This window comes from Lissotriton helveticus, chromosome 3_1 (assembly GCF_964261635.1).
Source record: "Lissotriton helveticus chromosome 3_1, aLisHel1.1, whole genome shotgun sequence".
Lineage (NCBI taxonomy): Eukaryota > Metazoa > Chordata > Amphibia > Caudata > Salamandridae > Lissotriton > Lissotriton helveticus.
In genome coordinates this window covers 337,847,699-337,864,324 of record NC_136061.1, presented here as the reverse complement: position 1 = coordinate 337,864,324, position 16,626 = coordinate 337,847,699, and the positions used below count along the sequence as shown (strand labels likewise).

The window sequence follows — 16,626 nt, the reverse complement described above, 5'->3', positions numbered from 1 at the left end:
GGCACCTATGGAGGAACATAACTAAGGAAAGACTACAAGAGTGGTATTGGTGGCCAGGTATGGATCACTAGGTAAAAGAGGTTGTGAAGGGTTATTGGCAGTGCGCTAACAATGACAAATGGAGGTAAACGCGAACAGTTCCATTATACCCTGTTGAAATTTTAGTGGATCACTGGACCAAGTTGGGGCTCGACATTGCGGGACCTTTTGGGCTCTTAAACCATGATGAACGGTATTTGTTGCTATTAGTTGGTTACAGCTCTAAGTGGATGGTTGCATAACATGTCGGTACAGTTAACACTAAAACTGTGATTGAATTTCTCACAGAGGAATTCTCCTGTTACGGTGTTCCCAAATATCTTATCACGGGCAATGATCTACAATTTGTTTTGCATGAGATGTGTGAGTTTCTTAAAGAAGTATCTATTGTGCATTTCAAAATAGCCCTTTACTCACCACAAGCCAATGATCTTGCAGAGTATGAACAAGATAGAGAGGAGTTGTGCCCAAAAAGTGATTCTTATGAAAATCCCTGAAAAATGTTTTGAAAGATACATGATGAGCTCCTACACCAAGTTCTAATACATCATTGAGAGGTAGGTGGTCTCACAATAAGCTTAATTGCCATGGTTGAATTTGAATGCTTGTAGAGGTGGTGTGCTTGATTCTGAAGATGATCTGAATCCTCAAAGAACATCACACCAAGAAATGTACTTACTTATGTTACTGACTACGTAGGTTACAAGAACTCCAGGTCATTGGTGACAGCACAAAAATCTCAGTACGCCATGTAACTGCAGGGGTTTGAATGTTCTCCGCTGAATGCTGTCTTGGAGCTGCCAGCTTGGGTTGGTGGTCTGCTCTAATGTACTTTCAAATAAACCTACAGAAAATCAAACTACGAGTGTTGTGGTGAACCTTAACTTAACAAAACCACAATAAACTGAAAACGTGAATCAGAAAAATAGAGTCAAAAACTGGACACTCACATGCACACACACACACACACCTTGAAACATATCAGAAACAGTGACACTAGAAGGACTGATTTTATTTGTTTATTTGTCCAGAATGGAGCGGGGATAACTCAGAGCACCCAAACAAAATACAGAAAAGTCAAGTGCTAAAATGCTAACACTATAAATCTACAATATTCCTGGAGTTCCAGAAACATCTATTAACAAACATCAAATTAGCGCTATCGGAAGCAGAATGAAAGTAAGTAGGCAGTTTCAAAAGGTAATTTGAACTAGACTATTCCAGAGATGTATGTGTACTGGCTTAGGTACATTGTTCCACGATGTTTAAGCATGAAAGATGAGATGACGTCATTGGCCTCACAAGACTACTAAAATGAGGGGAAACTCTAAAATGAGGGTACGCAATGCGGTTACTAGACTTAACACAGGCAAACGTTCATCCTGAGCGGTTGACAGATTCCCTTCACGGTAGGACGGCAATTTAAAGGACGGCAACAAAATAAAATCTGCACACATTTTAGCAAATGGGGTCACAGAGTGGAAATCTAAAAAGGTTAAAAACCTCAGTCAGAGAGGGGACATGGCTGCAGGGAAAATAACATGATATTAGTCAGTCCCCGAAATACACTTTTCCTATAATAAATATTTCTTTTACCATCCTTATGGTTGTGAAAATTACATTATAAATAACCCGTAGGAAGGCTTGAATGCTGGCTTTGGCATACTGCACAAGGGAAAACAAAGATACAGCCAAACACTGCTGCAAAACACAGCTGCTGTGATTCATAAACTTGGTTTCTGAAATGTTAGAAGCAAATATGTTACAATCAACTCTATGCTCAATTTTGACATTTACAATTGGAAATCACAGTGCAGGTATCCACAAAGTACACTGGCCAGTCCTAAAGAAATTCTTATATTGCAAAGACCATTTTTCAAATCCGTAGGTCACTAAAAGCTTATTATGCATAAATGCACCACCTTTTTAAACATAGGAAATTCTCACTGTGAGTATATATAATAAATTAGTATGAATACAAGTTTAATCAGCTGTTGAGCACTCCCGGTTTATTGAATATATTTATAAAATGGGGTGTAAAATGTAAATTACAACTGAATAAGTGAGAGTATAGCAATACCTCACGCTTTTCTCCGGGCTTCATATTTCTTTCAGAAAATCCTTTAAAAATATTGGAGGCTATTTTATGACAAAATACTAATCAATTCTCAGCTGGCATTCTAGGAACGTATATTTTGGAGTGTTACAAACAAACAAAAACCGCGAAAATGTAATGGATAATTGCATGCTTGACTAACTGGTAAGCTCTTTCAGAAGCATACCAGCAGGCAGTCCCCTGAGCTTCAGCACCTGCCACATTAATGAATGTCCAAGGTAAGAGCCTACGTGTGAGTTTTTCCTCCTTTTCATATCAACAGTTATACGGGTCAAATAAAGACCAGTATAAGAGCAATTTTGAAATCTCAGTGCATTTTCATTTTAAATCCTGGAATGGTAGATAGCTTTTTAAATTTCTGAATCCAAAAAACGAGTACCATTGAGTAATAGTTATCGCTTATTTTTCAATACTCCCCCCCCCCCCCCTCTCCAAAAAAAAGACAATCTACCTTTGAGGCTGGCCAAAGAATGCAACATGTCCAAATTAAAAAACTCTGCTCACAACTTATTTAGACAAACATGCACCCAGACATTCCATTTCAGTTCTCAATTCTGGGTCTGTCATTTTTAAGTAAGCCAAGGTGCAAAATAAAACAGTAAAACGATCAATATTGTAAAAACTACACCAATTACAGAAATATCCTTTTACCTATGCTTTATGATGCTTGACTCTCAACTAAGTCATGTAAGAAGAGACAATAGGGCCTCAACTTGGTGGCCTTGCAGTACTGTCAAGTACTAAAGTAAATAGTTCCAAACAAATATTGACTTTGAAAAGCTTATTTAAAATCTTATAGGAAGCAAACAAGATAAATATTAACAATTACGCATCGATGGAGCTTACTAAAACAGGTACAAGAGGTATTTGACTCACAGCATGCTGGACGGAACCAAAACTTTGGCTAAACAAAATCTTAACCTGTCATGGGTAAAACTAATTTTCTTCTGAAATTATTAATATAGGAATGCTACTTAGAAAAACGATTTTAAAAGCATCCAATGGAAACTATTCAATGTTTCCAAAATGCGTATATGTACTGATTTTACAATTTAGAATAGAGGCATTAGCCTAGGAGTCCACTAATTTTTGTTTGGATTGGTCAAAGTATTTATGTGCTCATACTTGAGGTGAGGCAATCCAGAGTTGTTGACACTGCAATATCTAAATTTGAGGTTTCATAATGATTTCACAGCCATATGGGTGGAAGAATGGGGGTAAAAAATATATATATATAATGAGAACCAAACCAGACAGTTCTCCTTCAATTGACGAGCCCCAGGACGTTTTATGTATCAAAATCTTGAAAAAATGTTAAGAACACTCCCTTGAGTGACGAACGGCATTTAAAAAGTTACAAAGTTTGCTTAAAAAAAACCTGGTGTCAAGTGAACTCGACTCCTGCACAAAAGAGTAAAAAAATATGTTTCAATCATGATCAGAATTTATCTGTATATGTATCTAAAAGGTGTAGGTAGACGAGAGGAATCTCTATATGACAATTTTTTACATTCCTAGGAATTCCCCATACTGCGGAATTTACATTCTTAAGAAACGTTGTACTGCAGATCTGCAGAAATTACATTCTTAACAATCGCCTGTACTGTGGACTTTCATTAAGAATTCCCTGAACTGCGATTTTAGTACTGCAGGCTTTACAATCTCAATCCAGTGTACTGTGGACTTTTGTATTAGGGATCCCCTGTACCGTGGATTTGACATTCTTAAGAAACAATGTACTACAGATTTTACATTCTTAGGAATTACATTCTTTGAAAGGTTTTACATTCCTGATAAACAAGTCATGTCACTCTCTACATGGATGGGAACAGTTACTGTACAGAATGAATGGTGTGTTGCACCGCTCTGCAACAACAACAAAAAAAAGACAAGAGACTTGTCAACTCGTCTACCAATGGCAAGAAGAAAGGCATGAGGGCTGCAAGACAGCTGGTTTATAAAAAAGATGTGCGCTGCCAAACGCTACAAGGAAAAGGGAAGAGGACAAGGAATGGAGAGTTGCAGACAAGGGACAATAATGAGACTTCAGCACTGTGACATGCTGCGGATGGTTTTGTGTTCCTTGATAGTCTTTTCCCACTCCTTCCCGTTGATTGGCTCCATCTCAATGCTCCGGGCAGAACCTTCATCCAGGCAGTGTGGGGCAATACCTGAAATAAAAAAAAAAAAAAAATAACAAGGTAAGCTTTTGTTTTAAGGATATTTTATCACTTCGAATAACACAAGCCTATGTTTAATCATACTTCAGTTTTGGTTAACTCCACAAACTTTACAGCCCTCTCAGTTGTTCAAGATAACACTCACTTTTACTTGCGCTAAACAATACATCAATACACAATAAACACTGGGTTTTCTTCAAAATGTTCACTGTGATCTATATGAGACAAAAGTGTCTCATCTACTATTCAGAATTTGAGTGTTTTGTAGAAGTGTGAACCTTCCCCCTCTGGCTGCTGTGCTAGACCATGTCAACTACTAACTACTACCGAACAGTGCGTTTGTTTCTTCATGCGAACCCTTGCAAATGCATGTGCACCTCCATGCTGGGTGGAGGCCAAGGAGATCGGATTATAATAAAGTAGGAGAAAGTAGAAATTACGTAATTTCCTTTTTTTGCATCACATGACATCCAAGTTATACTACGGCCTTATACACTGTAATATCTTTTTTGACACCTTTACTTTGCCCCTTTTTCTCAGGTTTGTTGAACTATCAGCACGAAGGGAGACAACAGCTTTTTTAAGTAGCAAGAAAAACTTTTCATACAGAAAGACAGACCTCCTGAAAGCAAGTTCAAGGTCTACCTTACTTATGAACATAACAACCAACACCTCAGTCCATTTTTCACTACTATATCGAAAGGATACAAACAGGGTAGGTGATCTGGAGGAACGTTGATAAAGTATTGTCGAGGGGAATGGGGTTGTGCGATACAATACAGGTAGATGGGATTAGAGGATAGGATGTTTTCAGCAAAAAGAAAGTTACTTAACATCTGTAATGGTCTTTCTGATGGTGTACGTTATCTTTCTGCATATTCCTTAAGTGAACATCACCAATGCCAAGACTAGAAATGTAAACATTTCTTGCACTAGTATCTCCCTACCAGTGCAGGTGATGCTAGACCGCTTCACCACAGATCTACAAAGCTCCAAGACTGGTGATTTGATAGTGTACTACGTCATTTGCCAAAGTGAGAATGATGTTATGTTTTTTTCATGTCATACTAACAATCCGGGGAGGAAACAGAACTCCAACTCAATAAAATACTATTCACTCAGAAGTGGGGAGGCAGACGGCCCTAAAGGAATCTGAAAGAAAATAGGTGTGTACCACACGAAGATTAACGAAAGTATGGAATGGCCTTCTAATTGAGACTGCTTCCCACAGCTCTCGTATGGTAACTGTCGCCAAAGCAGTAACCTACGAGGAAAGCTGATTGAAGCACCAGAATCACACCAGGAAGCTTTGAATCACAGCCTTGCCAAACCAGAAATCCTCCTTCAAGTGAGGATATGAACAATAATGCTCAGTGAAAGAACACAAGGATGACCAGGGAGCGGTACTGCAAATAGTCTGTACTGGAACACAAACTGCATCCTTTATTTTTTGAAGAACGATCTCTAAACCCTAGCCATGTCCTGTTCGAATTAACTTGCAACATTTTCACCATAGGGGAAATCCATCTTGATAAAGTTTATTTCCCAACAGATATAGGTCTTGCACCCTGAAAACCAACAGAAAGGTTTTCATCCACCCTGAATTTTTTTTATCTAAAAGACAGCCCTCAGAGCCTCCTTTGGCCAATGAAAAGGATAATAAGAATGCAAAAGCACCACCTGAGCGAGAATAAACTCCAAAAAAAGACACTTTGGGCAAAAAAAGAACATTCAATTTTAAAAGTAACCTTGTCTTTAAGAAAAGGAGGCAACATCTCAAATTCATTAATTCTCCTAGTTCAAGTAATAGCAACTAGAAATCCAATTTTGAAATGTCAAGCCACAAGAATTAAGGGGCACGAGCAGCTGCCACATCATGAAAATATGAACCAAATGTAAACACCGTTCAGAAAATGCAAAATGATACTGGAAGGGAGCTTATTTTGTAAACCCCTTAAAAATCTATTAACTACTGACTGCTGTTGTCACATAACTTATAACAGTAACTAAAGCCGAGGTATTTTTCAGCCAGTGCGACAGTAAATTGTTGAAAATACATGACTTCAGATTTTAAGGCGTTGTAACTGTTTCACAAACACCTACTGAGCAGATGCACCAACGGTCTGAATACACTGCTCTAAATGGACTGCATCCTTGCTGCCAACAATATGTAAATCATCTCATGTGGAACAGCAGTACTAGAAAGATAATCTCTCAAGAACCAAACATGATGGTGGTACTTTCAGGTGCAGAAACTGTTGCTCCTGTTGGGAGAAAAGATCCTCCCTCATTGGCAGATAGTACAGCTCCAACAGGTCCAGTCTACATTCATTGCATGTCTCGACCGATCCGGTGCAATCATGATCACAACCCCCAGTCCTCTCAAATCTTTTGTGCTGCTCTGAGTCAGTGGCACTGATGGGAACGCGCGGCAGGGCCTGAAGTCCCATGGAACAGTCAGAGCTTCCCTAGAGGATTCAACAACTTAGCTGGCACTAGGGTGATGGAAAAAGGATCAACTAATTTGGATTTTGGGGCTTGGGTCGAACAGATGGGAGAACATTAACTGTGAAAGTAGCTGGTCTAAAACGAGTGCACTTTCCTTTGCCATGAACAAGATTTACCCCATCTTACCTTCAACATCTACTGAGATGTTGCTATTATCACGGGCACGTTTTACTAGCTTTGACACATGACGCTGTAGTGATTTGTGATAAGTGTAATAATGTACTGTACACTTCTTTATAAAAGTAATTTGCTTTACTTTTAGATTTCCTGAGGTCGCCCCTCAATTAAGGATTCACCTTGGATTTCGGTTCAATGACCTATCATTAGAAGGCCCTGTAAAATAAATCCATATTCAGAATTTGGGACTCGAATGATAACTAGCTGAAGAGTCTGATATTGAAAACCTGCACACTGATCAGTCTATGATAAATTGTTCAGCAGAGAAGAAAGGCGAGTTTTGAGTACATCAGCCCTAAGGAACACGGGATAGGTGGAAGCATGTTTAACCTCCGAACGGTGTTTACTACTACAAAAAGGCTAACATGTCACCACTTTCAACATCTGATCGTCTCAAGTTCCTGAGGCTGGTAAATGCAACACAAATAAATAATAATTATTTTTAAAAATTCCAAACTGGAGGAAACAACAGGATGATTTAGTTAAAATATCTACCTTTAAGGTTCTACAGGAAGAACAAATTCCCATTTAGAATTCCTGTAGCTACCAATAATAGCACAATAGAAAGTACACAACTCAACCTCGATTCCAGATGAAGAAAAACTAAAAATAAAGACAACAGACCAGTAATAAGAATCCTTGAGAGAACTGAACTCCTCTTCAAAGGCTCAGTGGCAAATGCAAACAAAGCTCCTTGCTTTTGTACTGGCCAATATAAGATTTTCTACCTTGACAATGACTAGTTTGAGACAGGGCAGTGTGGACTGAGTAAATTCTTCAAGAACGAGGCAGCCAAGCTCAGAATTAAATGGATGGGATAGAGGACCAGGCAACTGTCTTGAGTCAGTGAAGCCAGTGAATTACGCCTTTTTTCAGGACTCGGTTATGTGCTGGAGGATGGGGACAGTTATGAACCTGGAGACAATGTCACACTGATGAAGCACAATATTACGTCATGGTCAATCTGGGACTCTAAGTCCATACAGTATTCCATTATCAACCTGTGACAGTTTCTATAGGAGTTGTGATACAGAGGTTTGCATACGACCCTCAAATGTATGCTCCACGGACGCACCGGCTATATCCCCGTGCACGTGCAAGCCCCCAAGGGTTCTGCCTGATAGAAATTGTCTGACTGCTGGCTGAGAGTCAGCAGATGGTTGCGGGTAATGAGAGAGAGAGAACTGTTAGAGTTGGTCAAGAACATATCCTACCATTTTCATTCTATCTTCTAAAGGACATTTGGAGTCAGAGGGGTCCCAAAAAATATACGTTATGTTACAGTTAGCTACTTTAGATCAGTGTCATAAAAAGTAGTTTTTTTCCTGAATATGGAGAGGGACATGTTTTTCAGCTATAAGGGAAGATGATTCCACAACTGCTGGGTGAGAACACTGGAAACTTTACCGGCTAGTTTAAATTGTTTTAAACTATGTTGCATCAAAAGGGACGCAGAGGAGAAATGAAATGGGTGGATCGGTATATATGTCCTGATTTTACATTTTAGGTACTCAGGGTAGCACCATAAATACATTGATGTATAGCACACAGTATTTTGTGATCTAGTTAAACAAAGTATCAAAATGACCTGGAAGTCACCGGAGGTGCCACAGCACCAAAGGTGGCTAAAGCATCTCATTAAATGGGGGACACCAGAGACAGATGTGTGGGATAAACTACGCGCACAGTGCCTTAGAGGCCCTCCTGCAGACACATGGGACGACTATCTGAATGCACTAAAATCTGAAACTGATGACAAACCACCCGAAATGTAGCCAGTGTCTAACCCAGGGTGGTGTGCAGTGCAAAAAAACGATGGATTTAGGCCCAGATCCTTGTACTGGGGTGAATGTATGACATTGTTCTACATGCTGTCCATCAACTGTGTTTTTTGCAATTTTCACCCTAAATGAGGGCATGTAAATGCTTGAATCACCATAATAGGCCGCATATGGGGCACGCCGCGTGCCACTTGCATTGCGTGCCCCTGAGTGCGGGTAGTGCCATGCACAGAAGACAACCATGTGTAGTACAACTCACTCACTGGAGAGATAGAACGCCCGACTGGCCCATACATGGGGAGAAACCAGTAGCTAGCAGGACAGGGATTAGCATGATTCTGCGCTCCAGCTCACTAGGACAAAGACAATGTTTGTGATTGTGACACTGACTAATAGCCAGCATAATAGTTATGTTTCCTGACAAGGGAGAGTTGTAATAGTTCTCTGTTTTTGTTTTGTTCCCCATATCGGCCTCATGGCCAATTTGCATCTCCTGACGGAAGAAGATCACACTGATTTGGACTGTTGACACAAGTGCACACTCCAACCAACTGGGAGACATCACACATCTTGAACTGGTGATGGCACATGAGCGAAATAGATACTCCCGCGTGGGCATAAATGCAATATCTGTTATATATGCTTGAACGCTCTTCTATACTGTGTAAGTCCAAAACGACCCTGGATGAAAATGAAAAAAGAGATACTGGGGGAAAAAACTGGCATGAAAAAATAAACGGGCAGATCTATGAGAAGAAAACGGGGTTTACTTAGAGGGCAGCCAGATCTCGACTAATCAATGCCCAAAATAGGCTTTACGAGGTCGGAAAGAAGGCATGGAAAAAAAGAGGATGGTCAGAGGTGGATTTGGTGTGTAAAAATAGATGGAACAATGAAGGACAAAGCAGAGGATTTGGCTACCACTTCCACGTGCTACTTAATAAAGACACACATAACCAAACTAACATGCAGGCAGGAACTGAGACATATGTGTGGGCTTACCTATTGAAACATTGGGGGATGAGGACTGGCTTAGGCTGAAGGTGGAATCATAATAGAAAAATTGCTGAGGCCATATCCCAATAAAAATCCAGGAAAGCCCTAGGACCAAATGGGCTATAAAAGAGCTGCTCAGAATTTCATCAGGCAAAATAGAACACATCCTAGATTTGTACGAGGGAGCGAAAGATGAAAGTATTCTCCCACTGGGTCTAAGGTTAGCCTTAGTCATCCTCATCTATAAACAGGGTCAGTCCTTAGAAGATTGTTCATCATATAGACCCATCTCACTTTTAAAGATAGTGGACATGATATTAGCCGATTGGGTTTATACTGTATTAGATAAATTAATGCATCCTGATCAATCAGCGTTTATGCCCATACAGCCACAAGACATAATGTATACTGATTGTACAGCTGCTTGTCTAAAACACTGACTTTAAGGTAAGCCCCAGTGATTATGTCACTGGATGCTGGAAAGGCATTCCACTCTGTTGAATGACCCCGTCTAATGTTAATACTGGTGAAGGCAGGATTTGGTCAAAAATATATACAATTCATAAAATTGATATATACAAGCTCAATTGTCAGTGTGCATGTAAATGTTGCAACCTCTGAAGGCTTCCGGTTACAGCGGTGCGGGGTAGGTCAACCACTGGGCTTCTTTTTGGAGCAGACACAACCTTACGTGTGTCCTTTTCCTGCTGCAACTGATGAGGCCCGACCATACATAGTTGAGGTTGGCTTCTTACCTGCGGGTACAGTTCCCATAGAACCACTGTATGCTATGTAGTTGCACATATTACCACTAGTTGTAGATAGTTTTTCACATACAGTCCTGAGGAATCGCCACAGATCATTCGTGACTATGAGGCGAGAAACATGTCGACCACTTAGGAGTAGAGCGCATTTCCGACACATTGTAGCCAGATTGTCGCCTCTCTTGTATTCTTTTTAACCAGGCTAGGATCCTCCCTGAATAAAGTTATTTAGAGGAATCCCACCCCTGTTTTACTCTGCGCATTCTATTATTACATCTACACATACTAGGCCCTTTACACCCACTGCACCTATACGGAAAGGAACAAAAGATCTCCACTAAAGAGCCCCTTTATGGGTGCCCGTCGGGTATTGCAGCGCCGACCCGACGAGGAGCAGACCCATATGAGGAAGCATGACACCTAGCTGGCTGGGTGTGTGAGGGTCCTAGTTCCGAAAGGAGAAATTCCCCTCCATAGAGGACTTCTGACCAACCTTTCATCGCACATGCCCTTCCATTGTGTTCCATGACCCACTGAGGAACTCCGTACTCTATTTTTTCACAATTCCCATTAAGTTGAGGCACAAGACAGGGTAGTCATGTGGTAGGCACAGCGGTCCTGTCTAGACTGGACTATGCCAACCGCTGTTATTTTGGACTCCCTGCTAATAACGCAGCTATATTCCAATTCATGCAGAACCTGGAGGCGAGATTAGTCAGTGGGCTGCAGAGGTTTGAACAAGGAATTGAAGGCTGCGGCAACCCACACTGGCATCATCAAATTTAAGTCTGTACCTGGTTCATCAGGCCTCATCTGGCAGTGGCATTCCAGATATGAAGGCCAAAATTTCACTGGACTTGCCTCACGACGAACTGGTCAACTGAATTTTACAGCAAGGGTCCCCGTTTTTAAATGCTCATGACTAGCAGGCAGAGCCTTTGCAGTTCTAGCACCCAAACTATGGAACTGCCTGTCCATTTCTCTTTGCAGCCTTTCTAATCACAAACATCCTTTCTCGAGGCACTGAAAACAAATCTGTAGCTGTGCACTTCCTCTACACCTATTATCACATACTCAGTTCGGTGCACTATAACGGTTTCATTCATTGATCCATCCATCCATTTCCACCTAACTTAAAGTTGCTTACCGTTTTGGCAGACATTTTAAGGGAAATACTCCATGTGCCATGCCGTGTTAGCACGATGGACGGAACTGGGGTCACTTCTGTGATTTCTGAAAATAGACCCCCAAAGCAGGGTTTACCTTGAGGAATTACCAAATTAATGTTGGCTGTGCACTGTCAATTATGATGTCTAGCACCACCACGGTTGCAAAGGTGGCCCCAGACAGAAAGAATGACAGAAGAAATGCCTACAGAGAGACTGCCCTAGCTTGATCTACCACTTCGACAGCAGTACTAGAATCATTGGTCCTGCTGAAAGCGAGTTTCAAATGGGAGCTCCAGTGGAATATCTGCTATTGCAAACACCTAATTCTGCCACACTAACACTAAATGGTGTTCTGGCTCCCATCGTCAGGTGAAGGAGGGTGGAGGGGACATCCACCTTCTTTGGCAGATGTCCTACTACTTTCACATTTGTGCTTTCCAAATAATACCTAAACTCTCTTTAAGTCTCACCTATTCAAAACAAGCTCAGCTGCAGCTGACAAATTCTGTGACTTTAACAGAACTAGAAAATCTTGCGTAGTGTGATGGTTCAAGTGTTCAGGGAAGCTTCCATCTCTACTACCTCCTGGTAAGAGGCACATCCTAGGGAAAAATCTTATATCAGAGTTTCCATAGTTCGTAGAGATTTGTGGCTTAGGGGGATATCAAATCTCTGTCGCCCCAAATGATGGAGACACTCTTGCAGTGGTTTTATGTGGAGGCCAGCATGAGGCATCAAGACATGCAAGATAAAATCAAGGCGAGAAGAAAAGCTACCTGGCTGTCTGAAGGCTCTGACAGGACTACTACCTTTCTGATGAAGCAATCTGTTTCATTTACAGGGTCCATATTTCCTCCGAGGAACTCATTGCTGAGGAGTCAAAGACTTCTCCTAACTTAGGAAAAAATGTAGCCTCCATTACAATGCCTCTTCCCCAGAGGCCTTCAGTCACCGGTTGTAGAAAACGGATGGATGGGAAGGCCCGAACACCATTAATGGCCACTACTACTTTCTTGATGAGTACGCTTGGTACCGGCTATAATTGAAAATCAGTACTTTGAATTGATAAAATAAGGATCCCACTACAAAACAAAGATTCCTTTTGTGACTATACCATAGTGAAATGGGCAAATGAGAAGAGATCCAGGTCTAATAACACCAAGAGATCCCCCGGTTACTAAAGGGTTAATCATATGTCAGTATTTTCAACATGTCTTTCACAATGTGCTTCCTGAGACTGCTTGCGTCTATGATTAGCCTTTTCTTTTCGTTTACACAAAAGTACTTAAGTGCAATCCTTCCCTTAGTCTTGCATGGGAACTTCCTCTACTCCACAATGTGACAGCATGGACTGCACTTCTTGCTTCAACAAGAGGAGATGTTGAGAAGCCACAGATGGATAGCGATCTCAGGATGAATTTGCTAGGATTGGAGTCTATAGCCTGCAGCTACAGTGTGATAAAGTGCCATCTTTCTTGCCTTGGTATGCCCCCACTTTTTCTGAACTGCTGATGTGCTTGACTGAGTGTGCCCTGGGTCCCTGCCAATCAGGTACCCAGGGCCTGTTCCTTCCCTAAAAAGAAAAGCTATGCTGAAACAAAATACCCAATTGCCACCTCTGGCCACCTGTCAGCCCCTAGTAAATGATACCTTAGGTACCCAGGGCATGGTGACTAGAGGAGACCCCTGAGGCCTGCAGCACTTATTGTGCCACCCTCCGGGGCCCTGTACCCACACACTGCCTTTGCAGGCTGAGTGCCTAAGTACAGAACTAAAACAAGAGTCAACATGGCACACATTCCTGTGTTCTTCGGGGTCCGGCAGATGAGGACGTAGCAGGTGCCAAACGGGTGCTTAGCTAACAGGGTGGTGTGCCATATTGCTAACACCCCCCTCCCGAGATCCATGGCGTTATAGACTTTAGCGCCACTCAATAAACTCGGTTCCACTCCATCACTCTGGAATCTAAGAAAAGTTTTTCTATTTTTCACATAACTGACCCCAGGCTAAGGTGGGCCTTAGCGCGCCCATACCACCGGGGCTGATATCTCTATACATTTTATTTCACTGGTCCTGACGAATGCCTGATATACCTTTTCACATAGGCTGAAACATGTTTTAGGATAATACCGAACTATTAATTTGGTCCTTTATCCTACACTCTTTTAACTCGATTGGCAAAACGAATACATTTCCCTTTTTGACTCAGTTGTGACTTTTTTAATCCCACTTTCACTTCACATTCACAAACAAAAACAGCTCCGCAGTAATCTGGCGTCGCAGCACACCATGGTGGCACTCGGCCACTCCTGGTGGGGCCCGATGATGAAGCATGTCACCGACTAGGTCGGTGAGTGAGGGCTTTCAATTCAACCTATAGTGGATTCCTTCGCAATTGACTGAAGACTATGTACTAGACTACTTGCTAGCTCCATATGTAGTCATTCTCGGAAGTGACGCTCCTTTGTTGTTCTATTACACATCCCTGTGTGCCATGCCCACGCAACCCACTGCCCTGGCATACTTCAGTCACCCCTCTAGCTGGGTGCCCTATGCCGGAGGTGAGCCCTGTGCCCCTACAGTACCCAGGGCCATTCCTGGGCACTGTAAGTGCAGTGATGCCATTTTTTTTTTTTTTGCAGAGTTTTATATAGCGCGAACTAGACCCGAACTGAATCGGGTATCAGAGCGCTTTACATAGCACCAGTTACGTTACATGAGGACACGCATTCATTTTTAGGCACGGGGAGATTAAGTGATTTGCCCAGAATCACAGGAGGTTTTTGGTGTCGTTACCTCGACTCGAACCCAGATCCCCAGGTCCGAGGTCGAGCGCCCTAGCCGTTAGGCCAACTCCTCTCCCCAAAGCAGGTTTGAATCCTGATATACGTAGCCAGGTGTGTCTGCATAGTAAGACGATGTGCTGGAAGGTCATCATTACGAACTCCACAGCACCATAATGGCTACACTGAAGACTGACAAGTTTGGTACCAAACTTCTCAGCACATTAAACCCGCACTGAGGCCAGTGTGGGATTTAATGTAAAATGCACAAGAGGGCATCTTAGAGATGTCCTCCAAAACCCTCAGGTGGAGGAGGCGAGGTGAAGCACGACCCCGGGTTCCGGCCATCTTGTAAATGGGGAGCCCTGCCCAATCACAGCTAGGCTCCTGCCTCCCTCCCACAGGAAAGGAGCAGGCTAGGGGTTGTCTTCACCCCAGGACAGGGACCCATTGGTCCCTGCCCTTGCCCTACCTGTAACGCCACTAACTTTAGTATTTAGGGGCTCTCTGAACCTTCCTTCCTCAGATCCCGATATCAAAAGAAGAAAGAAGATCAAGAAGAAGAAGACCCACGGCGCAGCTGCTAACAACAGGACAACAACAACTGACTTGGCCCCAGCCCTAACGGCCTGTTGATCCTGGAACCTGCTCCTGCCTAATCCTGGTGACCTCCGCGGACAGCAACCTTGGGACACCCAGAGGACCTGCCTGCCTTTACCCTCTCGAAGATTGGGACTCCCATCAGCAGAGGCTCTGCTGCAACAACCCACCTGGTGCCCACCAGGAAGCTCCGGACCAGCCCACTCTGCACCATCCGAGCCTGGGCCGGGCCAACCCGAACCAAGACCACGAGGACGTCCCCCCGGCGACTAGGACCCGAAGTCCAGTGCCCAAAGGCCCTCCTTGATGAACCAGACGACGACTGCAGACTCAGAACCAGGGGCCACCCCAACTGCGACCAGCCGAGGGTAAGCTTTTTGACCCCCAAAGACACCCCTGCACCCGGCGCTCCGCGGCCCCCTGTGCCTCCCTTTGGGGTACCTACCTGTGCTCCAAGATCCCAACTTACCTCGCGAAGTGCTGGTCGCCCCTAGAGAATCATCGTCCCCGAGCCTGCAGCCTTTGTTCCTTTTTCAAGATCCTCACTGGATAACATTGTGCGCCCGATGGCTCAAAAGCACCCTGCACCCAGCCGCCCGAGTGCCGCTGGCTGTGACCTCTCTGTCCTATCTTACTACCCCCTTGCCCTGAGCAAGTGACCAGGAGCCCAGCTCCGCGTGGCCTGCTAGCCAGCCGCCACCAACCGAAGGCCCCCCTTCCCTCATTGGATAACATTGGGCCTACCTACCTCTGCACCCGGCCGCCCCTGCGCCACTGGGACTGAACTAACTGTACTCACCTGACTCTGGGGGACCCCTGAGTCTACGCCCAGAACCCTAACTTCACCAACCAAGTACTCACCTGGAAACCGGTAATTCACTTACCTGCCATTGGATAACATTGACCCATTTTTACTCGAAAATTTTCTAAGTGTGGAGTTTTGATAACTGAAAACATTCCTATAAAATCAGCCAAAGTCCGAATTCGAAAATACTCACCTGTGATCAGGAGAGAAGCCAGTACTGTACCTTTTAGCCCAGTACTGAACCGCAAAAGTAATCACTAGCGGGTTTACTAGTAACCTGTATTTTCTCCATAGGAACCCATTGTCTGCTTTTCCATGAAATTTCTTCTGTCTACTTTTGAAAACTGCAAATATTCTTTAAAAATCGTACGAAATACTGAAACGCAATTACCTACCTGTTTTGAGTTAAGCCCCCAGTGCTGGCCCTAGGAGACTAGTGCTGGGTTACAAAAGTAACTCTATCGTAGTTTACCTGTAACCTGAATTTCCTCCCATTGAATAACATTGTCAGAATCACCTTGAAGAGTTTCTAAGTGTGAACTTTTTAAACAGCTTTATATTCAAGAAAATCCAGCACAGTAACTAAATGTTTTTGCTAATCTGGTTTCAGCTTAGACCTCAGGACTGAATCTAAGATCTGGTACTGGAACTACTAAAGTAATCCATAAAGTAATTAACTGTACTTTCCTCTGAAAAACCCATTGAGCT

The 16,626-nt window shown here is 42.9% G+C and overlaps 2 protein-coding genes across 2 annotated transcripts in view; one reads left to right on the top strand and one right to left on the bottom strand.

Annotated features, from left to right (window-relative positions):
• LOC144822440 (uncharacterized) overlaps positions 1 to 16,626 on the top strand; it is a 270,958-nt gene that overhangs the window by 198,291 nt on the left and 56,041 nt on the right. The window lies entirely within an intron of this gene.
• CENPV (centromere protein V) overlaps positions 1,046 to 16,626 on the bottom strand; it is a 44,155-nt gene continuing 28,574 nt past the window's right edge. Inside the window, exon 5 of the mRNA XM_078679966.1 lies at positions 1,046 to 4,326. Coding sequence (XP_078536092.1) covers positions 4,202 to 4,326 — 125 coding nt within the window. The 3' untranslated portion in view covers positions 1,046 to 4,201. The remainder of the gene's footprint in view (positions 4,327 to 16,626) is intronic.